Source organism: Lissotriton vulgaris, chromosome 11 (genome assembly GCF_964263255.1).
Source record: "Lissotriton vulgaris chromosome 11, aLisVul1.2, whole genome shotgun sequence".
NCBI classification, from domain to species: domain Eukaryota; kingdom Metazoa; phylum Chordata; class Amphibia; order Caudata; family Salamandridae; genus Lissotriton; species Lissotriton vulgaris.
In genome coordinates, this window is record NC_141699.1 from 1,005,230,997 (window position 1) to 1,005,247,343 (window position 16,347).

A 16,347-nucleotide genomic window follows, 5' to 3' on the forward strand; every position below is an offset into this window, starting at 1 on the left:
AGTATTACACTCAATACTTGAGATTTGTTTCTGTCACTGCATCTTATAGACAGTACAAGGACTGATTTACAGTTGGGTGACACTGGTAAATTCTTCTTTCTGGAGGAAATGTGAAATCTGAAGAGGAATCCACAACAGGGTTGTCCTAGACCATATTAGTTTGATGGCTTCTGGCCTGACTTGTCTATAACACTAGTTCTTAGAGTTATTTTGGCCGGGAAACAGGCACAGGGGTTCCAGCAGCATGGGATACAAAGCAGTGTTGTCTTGTGAACAGGGGCATAATGTTATGTTATGTTATAGTGTATGTTATATCCAATTTATAAAGCGCACGTTCACCAACAGGTTTCTTGGCGCTGGGTTAAGAGGCCGTCATCTACTCAGTTTTCTAGCTATATGCTTGCGAGAACAGCCACGTTTTAGGCATCCTTCTAAAGCACATGTTGTGTGTTCCAGACCTGCAGAACAAGGACTGAGAAACTGGCCCTCCCAAACTCTTTCGTTTAAATCTCTGAATCATTAAACGGTTCATTTGGGATGATCTGAGGTTGCAACTCGGGATATAGCTCTGGATTCTTGCAGATATGTATTTAGGGCTATTGTTGTGAAGTTATTTAAAGATGATACATCCTGTTTTAAATATCGACTGTTGAGCCACTGGGAGCCAGTGTAGCTTCTTCATCAGCGGCTTGATATGGCAGTACCTTGGTTGTTGGAAGATGATTCTAGCTGCTTGATTTAGTGCCATTTGAAGTCTACAATGAAGTCTTTAGGGAGTCCTATGTAGAGGACATTTACATAGTCAATTCAAGATATGACTAGTGCATGATAATTTGGATAGTTGCTTCTAATGAGAAGAATTTTCAGATTTTCCTAATTTTTCTTAGTTGGAAGAAGTGCAATGACGTTACAGTGCTTATCTCGGGTTTCATGGACAGGTTTTCATCAAATAGAATACCCAGGCTATTTAAGGCTGTCTTTGGAGTTGGGGGATAACCCATCACTGTTGGCCAATAAGCAGGGTTCCAATGGCTTATCTTGTTGTTCGTTAGGACAATCTTTGTCTTAACAGATTTGAGTTTTAGCTGGTTGCTCTTTATCCAGTCTCTGACGTATAATATGGTGTTCTGGCAGAACTCCTCTGAGTTAGATGTATCATCCTTGGTAAAGATCAACTCCATGTCATCAGTGAAATGATATAGTTTCACCTTTTTCTGTCAGAGAGTGTTTATCAACGGATGGATATAAAGATTGAAGAGATGGAGGGATAGAGAAGATTCCTGTGGTACTCCGTAGTTTAGATGAACTTTCCCTGAGTATTAAGGAGAGAGGTGGACAGACAAACATATATACGTATTGACAAAATGCGAAGGGGCATAGCAAGAATGCCTAACACCTTAATCACAAGGGAAATTGAATGCGTACCTCCCCGACAAGAATTCTTTTTTAATGATGGTATCTTTTCTGGCACAATGTATCTAAGAACATGGCCAAGAAAGCATAAATTGTGAAAGGAGGTCAAGGGAGGTGTGTGGTTCTCACAGGATTTTGTTTTGCAATAGAGAACAAAATTAAGTGCACAAGCCACAAAATCTGCCAATTTTCCAAGTTTGCATGCAAAGAAAATGTGTGCGTTTGCTGAGGATCAGTGCTGCAGAGTGGGATAGGTGCATATGCTGGCTGCAAGGCAGGAGGCTTGGCACAGGTCCAGGCAGCCAGCTCCATCTGATCCTTCCAAAAGCAGCAGTTTTATGTCAGTCATGTGGCTTCCTCCTCCAATGTCCAAACTTAATCCTACCCTTTTTCCTTAGGTGATACTGTGTAGTGGGTTGAGTAAGAATCACTGACCAAGCCTCACCATGTGACAAGTGAGGAGGGGTGGGGTGATAGAGGTGAGTAACGCAAGCCACCTGCTAGGGATCGCGCATACAGCGCCCAAACTCACATTCTGTTGGTGCCTTTACAGTTCAAAACACTGTAGTGGGTATAACTGGCTGCACAAGTTTAAGTCCTACTAGGAATGATGCCATGCATCTGTAGAGCGTGTAAGAAAAAAGGTGCTAACTGCAGGGATCCCCAAAGCCCTAATGCAAAAGCCTCCATTAAAATCAAACTCATCACCTCTCCAAGGCCATATTCTTTATTTACCATCTAAATCTCTTGTCCCATAGTAAACATCGCTACTTCATGGTGGGAGGTTTTCTGAGAAATAAAACAATGCCTGTGCCAGGGTTCCTCATCCTGATGCTTCAGTTTTGGTGTTTCCCCAAAACATCTTGAGTACTGTCAGTCGAGTGGTCTTCCACCTATCCTATCCTAGATCAAACAACTACTACTGGATCTGCAGTTTGGTCAGAAATTTCTACAGCCTTTCTATCGCCCTTTCATCCAGTACCAGAGCCAACTCTCTGGACTTGTGATAGTGTTTCCTTCCATTCTGCTTCGTAGTCACTGCCCTTTGCTGAGTCATCAGACTTCAGAATACCCCACACACCTCACTTGAGAGCAAGGAATGAAACAGGTTCTTTTTTATGCTAAACTCTTATTTACAGACCGGGTCAATACCGTGGGCAGGTGTGTCAATCTTCTGATCTCTCTAGTAGGGAAAATTCTCCAATTGGGCATCGGGTTGAACTAATGAGACACATTCACTATTGCAACATTATCTACAGGTGTTCCAAAGTAAACTCATTAACAAGTTGGAAAGGCAGCAAAAAGGGGTGGCCAGAAAAATGTGATTACATAAAATCAGTTTGAAAAGAATGCCACTGACTCCCGGTGGACCAAATCATCAAGCTCAAGGTACCTTCCACCGTGCATTAAGCGTGCGGGATCACTAAGCTAGGACACCCGCAAAATTTGGCACCCGACTAAAAGCCATCATAGAACCTGCATTCTGTGATTGCAAATCTTATCATTGAGAGATCATAGAAATGAACATGGGGAAGGGGAGAGCCTCGACTCCGTGGACGACTTTGAGGGCTTACGGGCATCAGGAAGACTGGATGGTGTTGATCGACTTGCAGGGTGCTTATTTTTACATCCCTATTCTGAAGTAGCATCAGAAGTATCTACGGCTTATGGTAGGTTCTCAACACTACCAGTTTGCAGTCCTTCCGTTCGGTCACACTTCCGCACCACGGTCTTCCCAAAGGTGATAGCGGTGGTGGCAGCACATCTCAGAAGGTCAGGGATTCAGTTTTTTCTGCTAGCTGGAAGACTGGCTGCTCAAAGCAAGGTCGCTAGAGATGGCGTCACTTGCAAGTAACAACTTAACTGTTGTTCAACTTGGGTTTCTCAATAAATGTACCCAAATCTCACCTGGTGCCCTCTCAGCACAGCCTGTTCATAGGGGCAGTACTGGACACTACTGTGTGTCGAGCTTTGCCGCCGTGGCAGAGGATTCTCGGCATTCAGGAGATGATTCCTTTGCTTCACGATGGAGCCGTTGTTCCAGTCTTGAAGGTCCTAAGCCTGCTCGGGCTGTTCGCTTCCTGCATACTGTTGTTCAACCATGCACGCTGCCACTTGAGGGCCCTCCAGGGGTGCCACCGCAGGCAGTTGTATCAGCACAATGGAAATCTTGGGGAGAAGGCTAGAATCTCCAGGGACACTGCAGCGGAGCTGTCTTGGTGGAGTGTGCCGGGCAACCGGTCTAAAGAAAAACCTTTTGAACCTTCTCCACCGGTGGCCACAGTAATCATAGATTCCTTCACTCTAGGGTAGGGTGCTTATCTGGGGGATCTGGAGATCAAGGGTCTCTGGCCTCCAGAGAAAAGGTTCCTTCACATCAGCCTTCTGGAATTGCGGGCAAAACACTTGGCACTCAAGGCCTTACTTCCCTCCCTTCGCGGTCAGTTGATTCAAGTCTTGACGGACAACACTACCGCTATGTGTTACATAAACGAACAGGGAGGGGTAGGGTCGTATCGTCTCTGCAGAGAGGCTCTGCGACTCTGGTCCTGGGCTCAGGGCCATCAGATTTGTGTGTTTGCAAATCATCTGGATGGAGTGCTAAATGTCTGGGTGGACAGTCTCAGTCTGCAAATACTCGGCCAATCACGAGTGGCGGCTTCATCTGGAGGTGGTCCAGCACATATTCCAGGTGTGGGGGTTTCCTTGGTTGGACCTGTTTGCCACTCACGAGAACGATCTGCAGTCTTCAGTATCTGATGCAAGGAGCGTTGTGGGACGGGTTTCAATTGGATTGAAGCTCGCAACTCTTTACGCATTTCCTCCCATACCCTTGATTCCTCGAATTCTGAGGAAGATTCACCAAGACCGGACCCAAGTCATATTGATCGCTCCGGATTGGCTAAGAAGGATGTGGTACACACAGATCTTCTTTACCTTTCTTTGCACCCTCTGCTCCATCTCCCTCCCAGGGCAGACCTCCTCTCGCAGTCGCAAGGGCAAGTTCTACACCCCCAGCTCCACAGCTTGCACCTTCATGCCTGGAGATTGCATGGGCAATCTGAGTTCTTTATCTCTCCCACCGGATGTGGTTGATGTTATTTTATCATCCAGGAGACAGTTTAGCAAATCTATTTATTCCTGTAGGTGGTCGAAGTTTGTGAAATGGTGTGGAGAGAGAGGTTCATTGATCCTTTGAAGGCCCATTTATCTGATGTACTTGGCTTTTCACTTTCCTTGGCTCAGCAAAGTTGTGCTGTGGTTACGTTAAAGGGTTACTTGTCGGCCTTGTTGGCTTACCTCTGTTTGCCCGACCAGCCGTCTTTATTTAAGTCCCCTATTGTTATGAGGTTCATTAGGGCCTCTCCAATATGTTTCCTCCCACTCCCTTAATTATGCCTCACTGGGATTTGAATTTAGTACTTACTTTCCTGATGGGGTCTCTTTTTGAGCCTCTTCATAGTTGCCCATTGAGGCTTCTTACTTTCAAGGCATTTTTTCTGATCGCTATTACCTCAGCCAGGAGGGTAAGTGAGCTTCAGGCTCTTAGTTGTAAACCTCAATTTTTAACCATTCATGCAGAAAAGATGGTTCTCAGGACCAGGGCTGCTTTCCTGCCTAAGGTAGTCACTCCTTTCCATCTAGGGCATTCTACTACCTTACCTACTTTCTATCCTCTCCTTTACCCTTTCAAGGAGTAGGAGAGACTTCACCACCTAGACCCTAGGAGGGCTGGCAGCTTTTACTTGGACAGAACCAGGGACCTAAGGCTGGATGACCAGCTGTTTGTGGGCTATGTTGGAAGGATGAAGGGCAAAGCTGTCCACAAACAAACACTTGATCAGCTTGTGCATCAAGATCTTCTATGCCTTGGCCAAGAAGGAGCCGCCTGAAAGTATTAGAGCTCATTTCACCAGAGCGAAGTCATCTTCTTCTGCTTTGGCTAGAGGTGTTTCTGTTGTAGACATCTGCATCGCGGCAACTTGGGCCTCCCTCCATACCATACCTTTGCGAAGCATTACTCAACAACAATGCGGGCTCAAGTAGTCACCTGGCTACGCTTCATTGATGACCTTTTTGTGATCTGGAGGGGGGACATGTCATCAGCTGAGCGTTTCATTTCTGATCTCAATAACAATAACCTAAATCTCCAGTTCACAGCTACACTGAGCAAGTCATCCATTACCTTTTTAGACACCGAGGTGTTTATAGAACAGGGTAGAATAGAGACAAAACTACACCGTAAGACAACAGCGGGTAACTCTACCCTACACGCCACTAGTTCCCATACTAAGCACCTCGTCAACAGCATCCCCTACGGTGAGATGCTACGCCTCAAAAGAATACACAGCAGACAGACAGATCTAGACAAAGCACAGAGGGAGAGCAAACTAAGATTTCTAGCCAGGGGCTACTCCCCCAAAATTGTGGATGCAGCCATCTTAAAAGCCAACCAAAAAGACAGATCTCTTTTATTGGCAGGTAACTTACCAACAACAATAGACTCTGAGGACACTGCCCAAAAAACTTCTGAATTCAGATTTATTGTACAGTACAATGCCCAACACAAGGAGATAGCCAAAATCATCAGTAAAAACTGGCCATTAGTCCTCAGTGATCCAGTGATAGGGAGGGATCTCCCTAAAAGGCCCAGCATAACATACAGTAGAGGGCAGTCCATGAGAGACGAACTGGTTAAAACTAGTCCCGAGGTCCTTGAAGTATCAACCTGGTACCAAACGCACACAGGCTTCTTCAACTGTAAGGTCTGTAAGGCCTGTCAACAAGCTATTAACAAGAAAAGCTATCATTCTCCATTTGACAGCAGGGAACATAAGATTACCAAATTATTAACATGTAAGACAGAATTTGCTGTCTACGTGCTAGTCCCTGTAATATGCTGTATGTTGGGAGCACCAAACTCCCAGTACAGAGAAGGATCTTACAGCATCTTCGAGCAATTGGAAACCAGGATAACACATACCCTGTAGCGAGGCACTTCAAATCCCAACATAATTCCAGAAGTAGTGACCTCAAATACTATGTCATCGACTGCGTACAGGCCAGCAGAAGGGGAGGCAACAGGGAAGACAAATTACGCCGCCTCGAAACACAATACATCATCAAACTTAATACCAAGCATCCCTCGGGCCTTAACATCACAGAGGATTTATATACTTGCCTATGATAGAGTAAACAAAAGGATGATTTTCTCCTAAACCTACATTTTGCACTAACTACTTTATGGGACTTGTAAATACTGAGAAGTGTTTTAGATTATTTATGACAGTTATACTTTTTTACACCATGTATAGTAATCAATTTGTGATTTTAATAATCTATTTATATATGGATTTTAGACATATTTTTTGTATTCATCTATTTTAGCCTTATTTAAACAACCATTTTAAGGTGTTTACAGGCCTATATATGAATTTATGAATAATTGTATGTCTTTACAGTATTGGGTATTGTCTTAAATTGTATATATGCACTAACATCAGCAATATCATATCTTCTAAACATTGTACATACCTTCTCACTCTCCAGTAGACACGGCTAGCACTCGGAACGCATAATGTATTTTACAGATATTATTCCTATACTTGTTGTGCAATACCGCCTATACTAGTGATGTACCTGTCCTTAGAAATTTTGGCATTATTCCTTATATCTCGCATAAGCACTTTATAATACTCCCCGCTACTTGCAACATTGCACACTCCATATGGCAATGTATGAACATGTGGGGCTCCATATGTATACTTGCCGTGGAAATACTTCAGAATATGGTTCCAATGATGAAATTACTACATTACTGTACCATCTCGAACATCAAAAAAGAGCACCGCACTTTAACTGACATTTATTTTGAAATAGTTTTTTTTCTCATTTACAAATATCCCTTTGGTTAAACTCACTTCTAATTTACTATCACTTCATGTTTATTTCACATGTTTTTTATGTCTACAGCCTGCCTTTTAAGATTGATTTGCAAATCTTGCTTTAAATGAGGTCTTTTTAAAATGTATTTGCAGCTATTTCAAACGGAGTGTTAGTAGTCTTTAGGGACTCAACTCTTCTATTTCTATTGCATTTGTAGGCTCCTTTTTATTGGTAGACTGTATTTAAACATGTGGTAGGTGATCAACTGTGTCATGTGATCAAGCGCTCTGTGTAGCGCGAAACGCGTCGTGATGACTGGGAAAACCTTTTGCTGAATAAACCACCATTTTGCACTTATACTTGGGTTCGAGTCCGTATTTGCAGCTCTTTGGAACTCTGCGCCGTACTGGATTACCCCTGGAATATATATATATATATATATATATATATATATATATATATATATATATATATATATATATATATATATATATATATATATATATATATATATATATATATATATATATATATATATATATATATATATATATATATATATATATATATATATATATATATATATATATATATATATGTATATATATATATATATATATATATATATATGTGTGTGTGTGTGTAAATATATATTTGTGCATATATATATATATATATATATATATATATATAATCCAAATGCAAATCACCCAAACTTGGAGGCCCACTTGCTATGTTGTAATCTTTTATTTCTGCGTGGCAGCTCGAAACCAACATCCTTCTGTCCAGAAACAGTCTTTAGCCTTCATTTCCCTACGCGTTTCGGGCTTCGTTCCGCCCTTCTTCCTGGGTGATGGCTTTGCATGGACCGGCAGCCGGCAAACAAATAAGTATTGTAATTAGTCCCGCCCAGTGGGCGTATGCCAAGTTCATTTGTGGTTCTTGTAGTTCTGGTGCAATTCAAACCATAGTGGCATGCCGCTACCACGTCCTCTAATGATTTTTAGATTCCCAGTGGGCTTTCTGTCAGTCGGTTGAGGCTTGAAAACTGTATAATCCTTTGGATTATATAGGGGCCTGCCTGGTTGTGGAGAGCCCCGACCGCGGACGAGCGGTTCCAGTGCAGCCACGAATGCTGTACGAAAGGAGAAATGTTGTTTTCTGCAAGGAGGATTCTGCGAGGAGGATTATACAGTTTTCAAGCCACATGTTTATTTTTTTGCACAATCCGATGCTATTGGAGCGGAAAATCCGTCCCCAGTCTTGCCACAGAGCAAACTTGAGGCAATGGTATTGGAGAGCTTTCAGTGCTCACCAGTTACATTCCACAATGACACATTCATTTTTGCCCCTGATCCTGCTTCAATAAAGGTATTTTTTACACTTTCATTGTTACTGCCTCCAGCCTTTTCCTGTCTTTGCTTGCCCATTTTCTCATCCCCTCCTGCTTCTCTGCTTGGCCCTCCCCCACTACCTCCCCCACTACCTTTTTTTTTGCACAATCCGATGGCATTGGAACACTTGTTCCGTCCTCCATCTTGCCATAGTGCCATAGTGCTAACACCAGTGCTAACACCAGCCAATGGTATTGGAGCGCCTTAAGTGCTTCCCTGTTATATTATAAACTCCTTACTTCTACACAGTACCAAAGGTACATAAAGGGGTAATCCCACCCCCGGGCAGACCAATCGTTTCTGGCATCAACTCCATACTAGAACCACTCTCTAGATACTGTGACTTCTTCCTAAACCCCCTGGTACAAAAAACCCCCACCTATATCAGGGATACTAAACACCTATTACAGGTTATCGCTAACATCACCTTTGATCCTGAGACACAACTACTGGTAGGACTAGATGTGGAAAGCCTATACACTAGCCTTCCACAAGACGCCACCTTACAGGTTCTACAGGATATCCTGGAAGAATCTCCTTGGCCATACCAGACACCAAGGAGTTTTGTCATGAATTGCGCAGCCCTCGCCCTCAAAGAAAACTACTTTGAATATGAGGGCAGCTTTTATCTACAAACTAATGGAACCTCAATGGGCAGTGTTTTCGCGCCGAGTGTAGCTGGACTATACGTCCACCACTTTGAAAGTACCCACATTCATGTGGAAGCCAACCCGTTCAGGGACCATATACTGAAATGGCATCGATATATCGATGATATATTAGTCATCTGGGATGGCTCACGACTTGAACTGGACAACTTCCTGCAATGGCTCAATAACAGAGATCCATACCTCAAGTTCACCTGCACTGCCAGCAACCAGCAACTCCCCTTTCTAGACCTGGACATAACAGCAAAAGGCGGAACCTTGACAACCACAACCTACCATAAACCCACGGCCAGAAACTCATTGCTGCACTTCAACAGCTTCCACCCCCGGCCTCTAAAGGAAAACCTACCCTTTGGCCAGTTCCTCCGGATCAGAAGGAACTGTTCGAACATCAACGATTACAAATCACAGTCAGCGGACCTAGCCAAGAAACTAGAATACCGCGGCTACCCAAAGGCGATCATCAAGAAAACACAAAAGAGGGCAAGAAACCAGAACCGTGACGCACTCCTTGAAGACGTCACAAAAGAAAGCGACACACAACAAATAACATGTGTGACCACTTTCAACACTGCCTCCAACGAAGTGGCTAAAATTATAAAGAAACACTGAAGGATCATCAATTCTGGGCAAAGGAACTGGGAACCTCCCAGGTTTGCCTACAAAAGATGTCATAACCTCCGAGACCAACTCGTCAGTACCAGACCTAAACCATCACCCAAACCCGATAACACCATCCTTAATGCATGGGGAATGCCCAAAGTAACCGGACATTACCCATGTAATGACTGCAGTGTCTGTCACCTAACATCCCACACTAAAACCCTGAACCTGGAACCTAACAAAATATGGTCTCAAAGGAGCCATACAAACTGCAACTCACAGAATGTGATCTACTTACTAACCTGCAGATGTGGGCTCAGATATGTGGGCATGACCACACGCAAAGTGAGGACCAGGATAACGGAGCACCGCAGTACAATGCGCTGCAAAAAGAACATAAGCAAACTGACAAACCACTTCATCACCCACTGTCATACCCCCAATGACTTCACCTGGACAGTAATTGAGCAAATACCAGTCAGCCCAATTAACAATGACAAAAAACTGCTAAATAAAGAACAAAGATGGATATACCGTCTGTCCACAGCAACAGAGGGTTTAAATGATGCTATTCCTTGGAATTCCCTGACCCTATGATGGCCACCACACTGCCTTGTGAGCCACTAAACTGACTCTTATCTAGTTGAGCTACCCAGTCTCAATAATACTTCACATTGCCTCCCCTGAACATTCTAGCGAATCTTTAAGTCCCCCGTTCCCTGCACTACCAGAGCAGAGTGCAAGCAGGTTATACTGGTCACCTGCTATCCCAGCACTTGTGAACAACCATGTGCCCCAAGCGCCACTAATTCTGCCATCCAATTGCCCCTACCATCAGTAAGGACCTAGGGCAACAGCTAGCTTCACTGGTCACCTGCTATCCCAGCGCTTGAAACAACCATGTGCCCCAAGCGCCACTAAGTCTATCATCCATTTGCCCCAGCCATCAGTTAGGACCTAGGGCCACAGCTAGCTTCACGCTAGCGCTAGCAGGAACACCTGCTATTCCACGCATGCGCGAGAATGCCTGCCAAGGCGCATGCGCTAACCACTTCTCGGGCGCGCATGCGCTAGAACGCCTGTCTAAGCGTATGCGCGAAGCATTTCTCGGGCGCACATGCGCCGATCACCACACGGCCGCGCATGCGCCCGCCCGCACAACACGCCGGCGCATGCGCTAAAGAGATAACACTATACCGCGCACCAGCGCGAAGCGAAGGGCACACACCTGAGCGTGTTTACGACCCGCAACGCGAGTCTTTCTACCATTACTCTTCCCTCCAGGTGCCCTCACTTAAACAATTTAAGGCAGTATAAAAAACCGGCAACAGCAGCCATTTACTACCGGTTCTGCGAAGGAGGCACAACAGGTCCCACGCTGGTGCTGACCAGAAATCCTGTGAGTATGCTGATCATCTCTACAATAGGTAAGCGCTACCCATACTTTCTCCCACAGGTCTCCTAACCCAAGTGGTCCTCCCTTTTCTCCCTACTAGGGCCACCCCTTGCCACTTCAATAACCTTGGAGCAATAGCAAGACTAAAAAGCGTAAGACATGGTCCTTGCGCCAAAATTCCTCACTATTCACCAATGCAGTATTTATACCGCTGTTTTAATCACTTCACCCTCTAAGTTCTAGTGCGATTCCACAATAATGGTACCACCAGTATCATTACACTTGAGCCGCTCATAGCCTGCACCATGTCGCTATTAAGTCGGCTGTCATAACAAATGATCAATACTCTCTAGTGACTCTTTCTCTCCCATGTTTGTCTTGTCCCTGTCTTTCAATGTTAAATGTACAGGTGATCTTGAGAAGGGAATCCCCCCTCTCACAGTTATATACACTTTAGGGCGTGTAGACACATAGACTACAGTACACTACCCCTATTTTTAACTTGCACATATTTATTGTCCTGAAGAAAGCCAGATTAGTATAAGGCACTGGCTGAAACATGTTGACACTCTTAGGACGTAGGAGGTCGTAACCCGCCTCTAACGTCCCACCGCCTTATTTTTAACAGCTGACGGAGGCCCTTTTAATAAAGTATCCTCACCCCATGGACCGTCCGCCAAGCCGTTTTAACCTCACATATCTGAACACCTTACACCGCACACACAGTGACATACCTGCTCCGCTGTAATCAGGCGTCGAAGCACACCCGGGACACGCTAGGTGTCACTGGGTGGGCCCGATGATGAAGCATGCCACCAACTAGGTTGGTGGGTGAGGGCTTTCTAAAGACACCCAACAGGTGCCACCACCAATTGGCAAAACGATACTGAGTCGCTATGACAATAACATTATTAATGTCAAACTAACTCCATTTCTAGCTAGTCTCTTTTTGATTTACTATACATATTATACAATTACACATTCATTTGTTGTACGCAGAGGGAAGAGTAAGTCATTTGCTCAGATTCGCAAACTGTTCTGCCGACCCTGAGATTCAAACCTGGCTCCCCAGTTCCCCTGTCATCAGCTCTGGCTGTTACGCCACATCCTCGCATCACTTCAAAGCTCCTTAACTGTTTCTCACTATAACTTCCACATTTGTTCAGTAAGACCCGGTCAACATTGAACAAGCTTTGGCAAAGCCAGTAGATCTCAGCAATGCACGAGCTATTGGCCTTGTCTTAGTGAATGTCTTTTAGTCATGCTGTGTAGCAGCACATCTGCTGTTCAAGATGAGTGAAAGTCACTGAAAAAAGTGCTATGATGCGGCCAGTGCAGAACACATCATAGTGCTTTTTTGCGTTTGGAGAGACAGGACAATAAACTCAACATGGGAGGCAAAGAGATTCCGTGTTGGCTCAACATCCTGTGAATCTGGGCTTTCATTGACTTTAGCCATGCTGAACAGCAGATGTGCTGCTGGACAACAGGGGTAAAAGACATTCACATTGATAAGGCCAACAGCTAAGGCATTGCCGAGAACTATTGGCTTTGCCAATGTATGTTATAGAACTATGGGCCAGACGTACAAAGCACTTTTCCCATTGTAATTGGCCCAGTTCGCAGAATCAGGCCTTTTGTGACCGGAAAAATGTTTTTTTAAATGTACAAAATGCAAAATGTGATTAGGTAACTTGTTACCGAATTGCATTATGCACTTTCGATTCGGTATTTGAAAGGTGCATGTTTAGGATTTCCATTCCAAATACTGAATCGGTATATGTATTACTCTTTTGCAACCAAATTCCTATCACAAAACAGTAATACTTTACCACCAGTTTAAAACTGATAGTACCCCATTTGCAAAGGGGAAGAGGTCCCAAGGGCCCCATAGGGCCAAGCACAATGTAAGACTTTTTTTAGGGACCACTTAAAAGAAAAATTACCTGGGATATGGTATGTCAGCAAAAGTAGTAGTAGTAGTAGTAGTAGTAGTAGTAAGCAAATGTGAGTGACACTAAAGACAACCAATTGTAATCAGTGGGTGGGCTTTAAGCCGCTGTATGATATGGTAATCTGACAGTAGGTCTTTTTCAATCAGACAGCTGTTCTGTCTGGTAGACTCAATCTAAAAATTAGTACCCTAAATGTAGGCGGAATGTAAGCAGTGGAAGGATAACAGTCATTCATTGAAAAAGTACAGGAAAGATGCAATGCTCCACAGGAGAGATCAACACAAGAAGAGGAAGGAAAGGCATCAAATAGAAAGCAAGCAAAAGCAATTGATAAGAAAGGCAATCATTGCTTATCAAAGCGCGGACCCATTGCAAGTATCGGTATATTACAAAAGATATCTGTGGGCGAGAAAGGATTCCTATGACATTGAGCACTTAGTGGCTCCCTTCTTCAAGTCATGTCTCAAAGATTCAGAAATGGACCAATGCTGAATGCGATACACTAATCAAAATATAGAGGTAAAAAAGGAGGTAGGACAACATACAACACCTGGGACGCAATTCTGATTGTAATAGAAGCAAAAACCGACAAAAGTCCACCCTGAAGAACAGATGCACCTAAACTCTTCATAAAGTGCCCACTCCCCATGGTCACTAGATAGATACATGGTTGAACAACAGTAAATGCATTGAACAAAGTAAGCAAGAAAGTAACTCTATGTAGTCCAATCCAATCAGCGCAAACAAATCGGGCAGTACGCATATGCGAGCGCTGACTGACCAGGATAGAGAGACCAAGAGGACATGGAATTCATGATAAAAGAGGATATATCAGCACCTACAGACCCACATTTCACCCCCAAAATCCCATTACACCAATAGATTAGGCCAATAATAATGTTGTTTAACCCAATATGTTTGTTTATTGTAAACTTGAAATTTGTATGCATTAATTCAGCTGGCAAACAATATGAACAAAGTGATCACAGTGTAATGTATATTATAATGCTGGTAAACCTAGACTAGATTTCACACCTTTTGGCCTGGTGAAGTGGAATTTTACAGACATTTGAAATGAATGGTAGCATAAATGTTGCTAATACATGTGTCAATCAGTGCAAAAAATGAATTTTGACTAGTTGGTTGACAAAAAATGTTTACTGGTTGGTTAGGGAAAATGTGAGTGCAAAAAGTCCGCACAAAGTGGTAAATTTGAGTTAATTGGAGCCCAAGTGTCCCAGTGATTGTCTTTATTAGACTCCACTGACTCATAAGTGTGATTCAGTTTTCTTGTTTGAATGCTGGTATATTATTTTATTTTTGTTAGCATGTTTAATGTCCAACATGAACACAAGGACACTTCCAAGGACGTAATGTACAAAGGCAATTGTAAAATGGATGCATATTGACTTTTTAATAAACTAATGTGCCAGTGATTTTTGTTTTTTACTTTGACACTAGCATTGCTATTTTTTTTTTTAATGTATTAGCTTAGCAGTTGTGAGAAACAACATAACTGGAAAAGGACTAGTACCTCTAGCCGAAGCAATAAAAACAAACAGAACCCTCGCCTATGTCTACATTTGGGGCAACATACTTGATGAGGCCAGCTGTGTGGTAAGTTTTTCTTTTCGGAATTCATTTTTAATGCTTAATCTTATAAAATCTCTTAAGACCATGAGTGTCATTTTGGTGCTTGTCTTTTGGTACCTCTACCACTGCCCTTTCAGGGGTCTTGAAGGCAGTGGCAGAAAGAATGTAAGCCTGGTTATAAACACCCTGTTTACAGTTTGCCGTGTCTACCCCTTGCCACTCCCCATGTCCCTCAGCAGCCAATAGGAGGCTGTTTAGGCACTTAAGAGTGTACATCACAATGGGGCAACCATATCATGACATGAGAGGTGGGCCACAGTGTGTATGATCTCATTTTCTGTATCCTTAGTATTTTGGGATATCAACGTCCATAAGATACAGTCTGAGACTACGAGTTTCTGTCCCCATCTGTAAACTCATTTTGCCGATTTATGACAATGTGTCATTGATAATACGCTTTCAGAAGCTATGTATGTCAATTCTTTGACAAATAGGACTTTGACCTGCGCTGGACAATCCAGTTTACGAATGAGATGCCAAAACATTTCTGACGGTTCTGTCAGCATGACTAGATCTTGTAATTGTACTGAGGTAGGGTAGGATACTCCGCTCCCCTAGGCACTGTGGAGGAAACCCAGAGGCAACCCTTCCTCCCCTGGGGTAAAAAATAATCTGTTTTAGTCGCAATCCCGCAGGACTCCAAGGGGATCGAAGCTAACAAAAAAAGAAAGGAAATGGCTGACCCCCATTTGTTTTCAAATATTTGGTGGGGCATGAGTAGGGCCCCCCACTCCGAACCAAATTGGGCCCAGGGAGCCCATTCCCTGGTGCCAACTTTTAAAAAAGGGCCGGAGGGAACATGGCCTCCTTCCCAGAGGTCTTTAAAGGCCCCAGGGACACCATCCCCCAGTGCTGGGTTCTTAATTTCAGGGGAAGGGAGCGTGCTGTCCCGAGACCCCATCCCTTGGGGCTGAATTTCATAAAAAAGGGGAGTAGGGCTAACTCAATTACTATATTCCAGGTCGCCCAACCCTGGGCACAGTAATTTCCCTGCCCACATCAGTGCGAGCGGGGAAACATATGTTTGCTCCCATCCAGCAGTGCCACTGTGCCACTGGATTCAAGCTAGCCTGGCTGAAGAAGGGTGACATACCCTGAAACCGGTCCCAGGATGCTTGTTTCCTGTCCAGAGAGGATCTGGACAGGCAGTTCGGTCTGGACTGTTCGCATGGGGCACAGGGTCAAGACTGATTTGTATATGGCTGGGTCCAAACTGGGGTGGCGTAGTGGGCAAAAGAATGGTGGATTTAATACAGATCTTTTGACTGGGGGAGAATGTTTGCATTGTCAGCATTCCGTCCATCATTTGTTTCCTTTAACACTTTTTACCCTAAGTGGGATGGGTATGCCCAGACGTGGGTCCCTTGCTCACTGTGCCA

At 43.8% G+C, this 16,347-nt stretch overlaps 1 protein-coding gene across 6 annotated transcripts in view; it reads left to right on the top strand.

Moving 5' to 3' along the window:
* Positions 1-16,347, top strand: part of LRRC34 (leucine rich repeat containing 34) — a 327,003-nt gene that overhangs the window by 306,657 nt on the left and 3,999 nt on the right. For all 6 annotated transcript variants that reach the window (XM_086944309.1, XM_086944310.1, XM_086944306.1 and 3 more), the window contains one exon: positions 14,806-14,932. In XM_086944309.1, the coding sequence (XP_086800435.1) occupies positions 14,806-14,932 (127 nt within the window). The remainder of the gene's footprint in view (positions 1-14,805; positions 14,933-16,347) is intronic.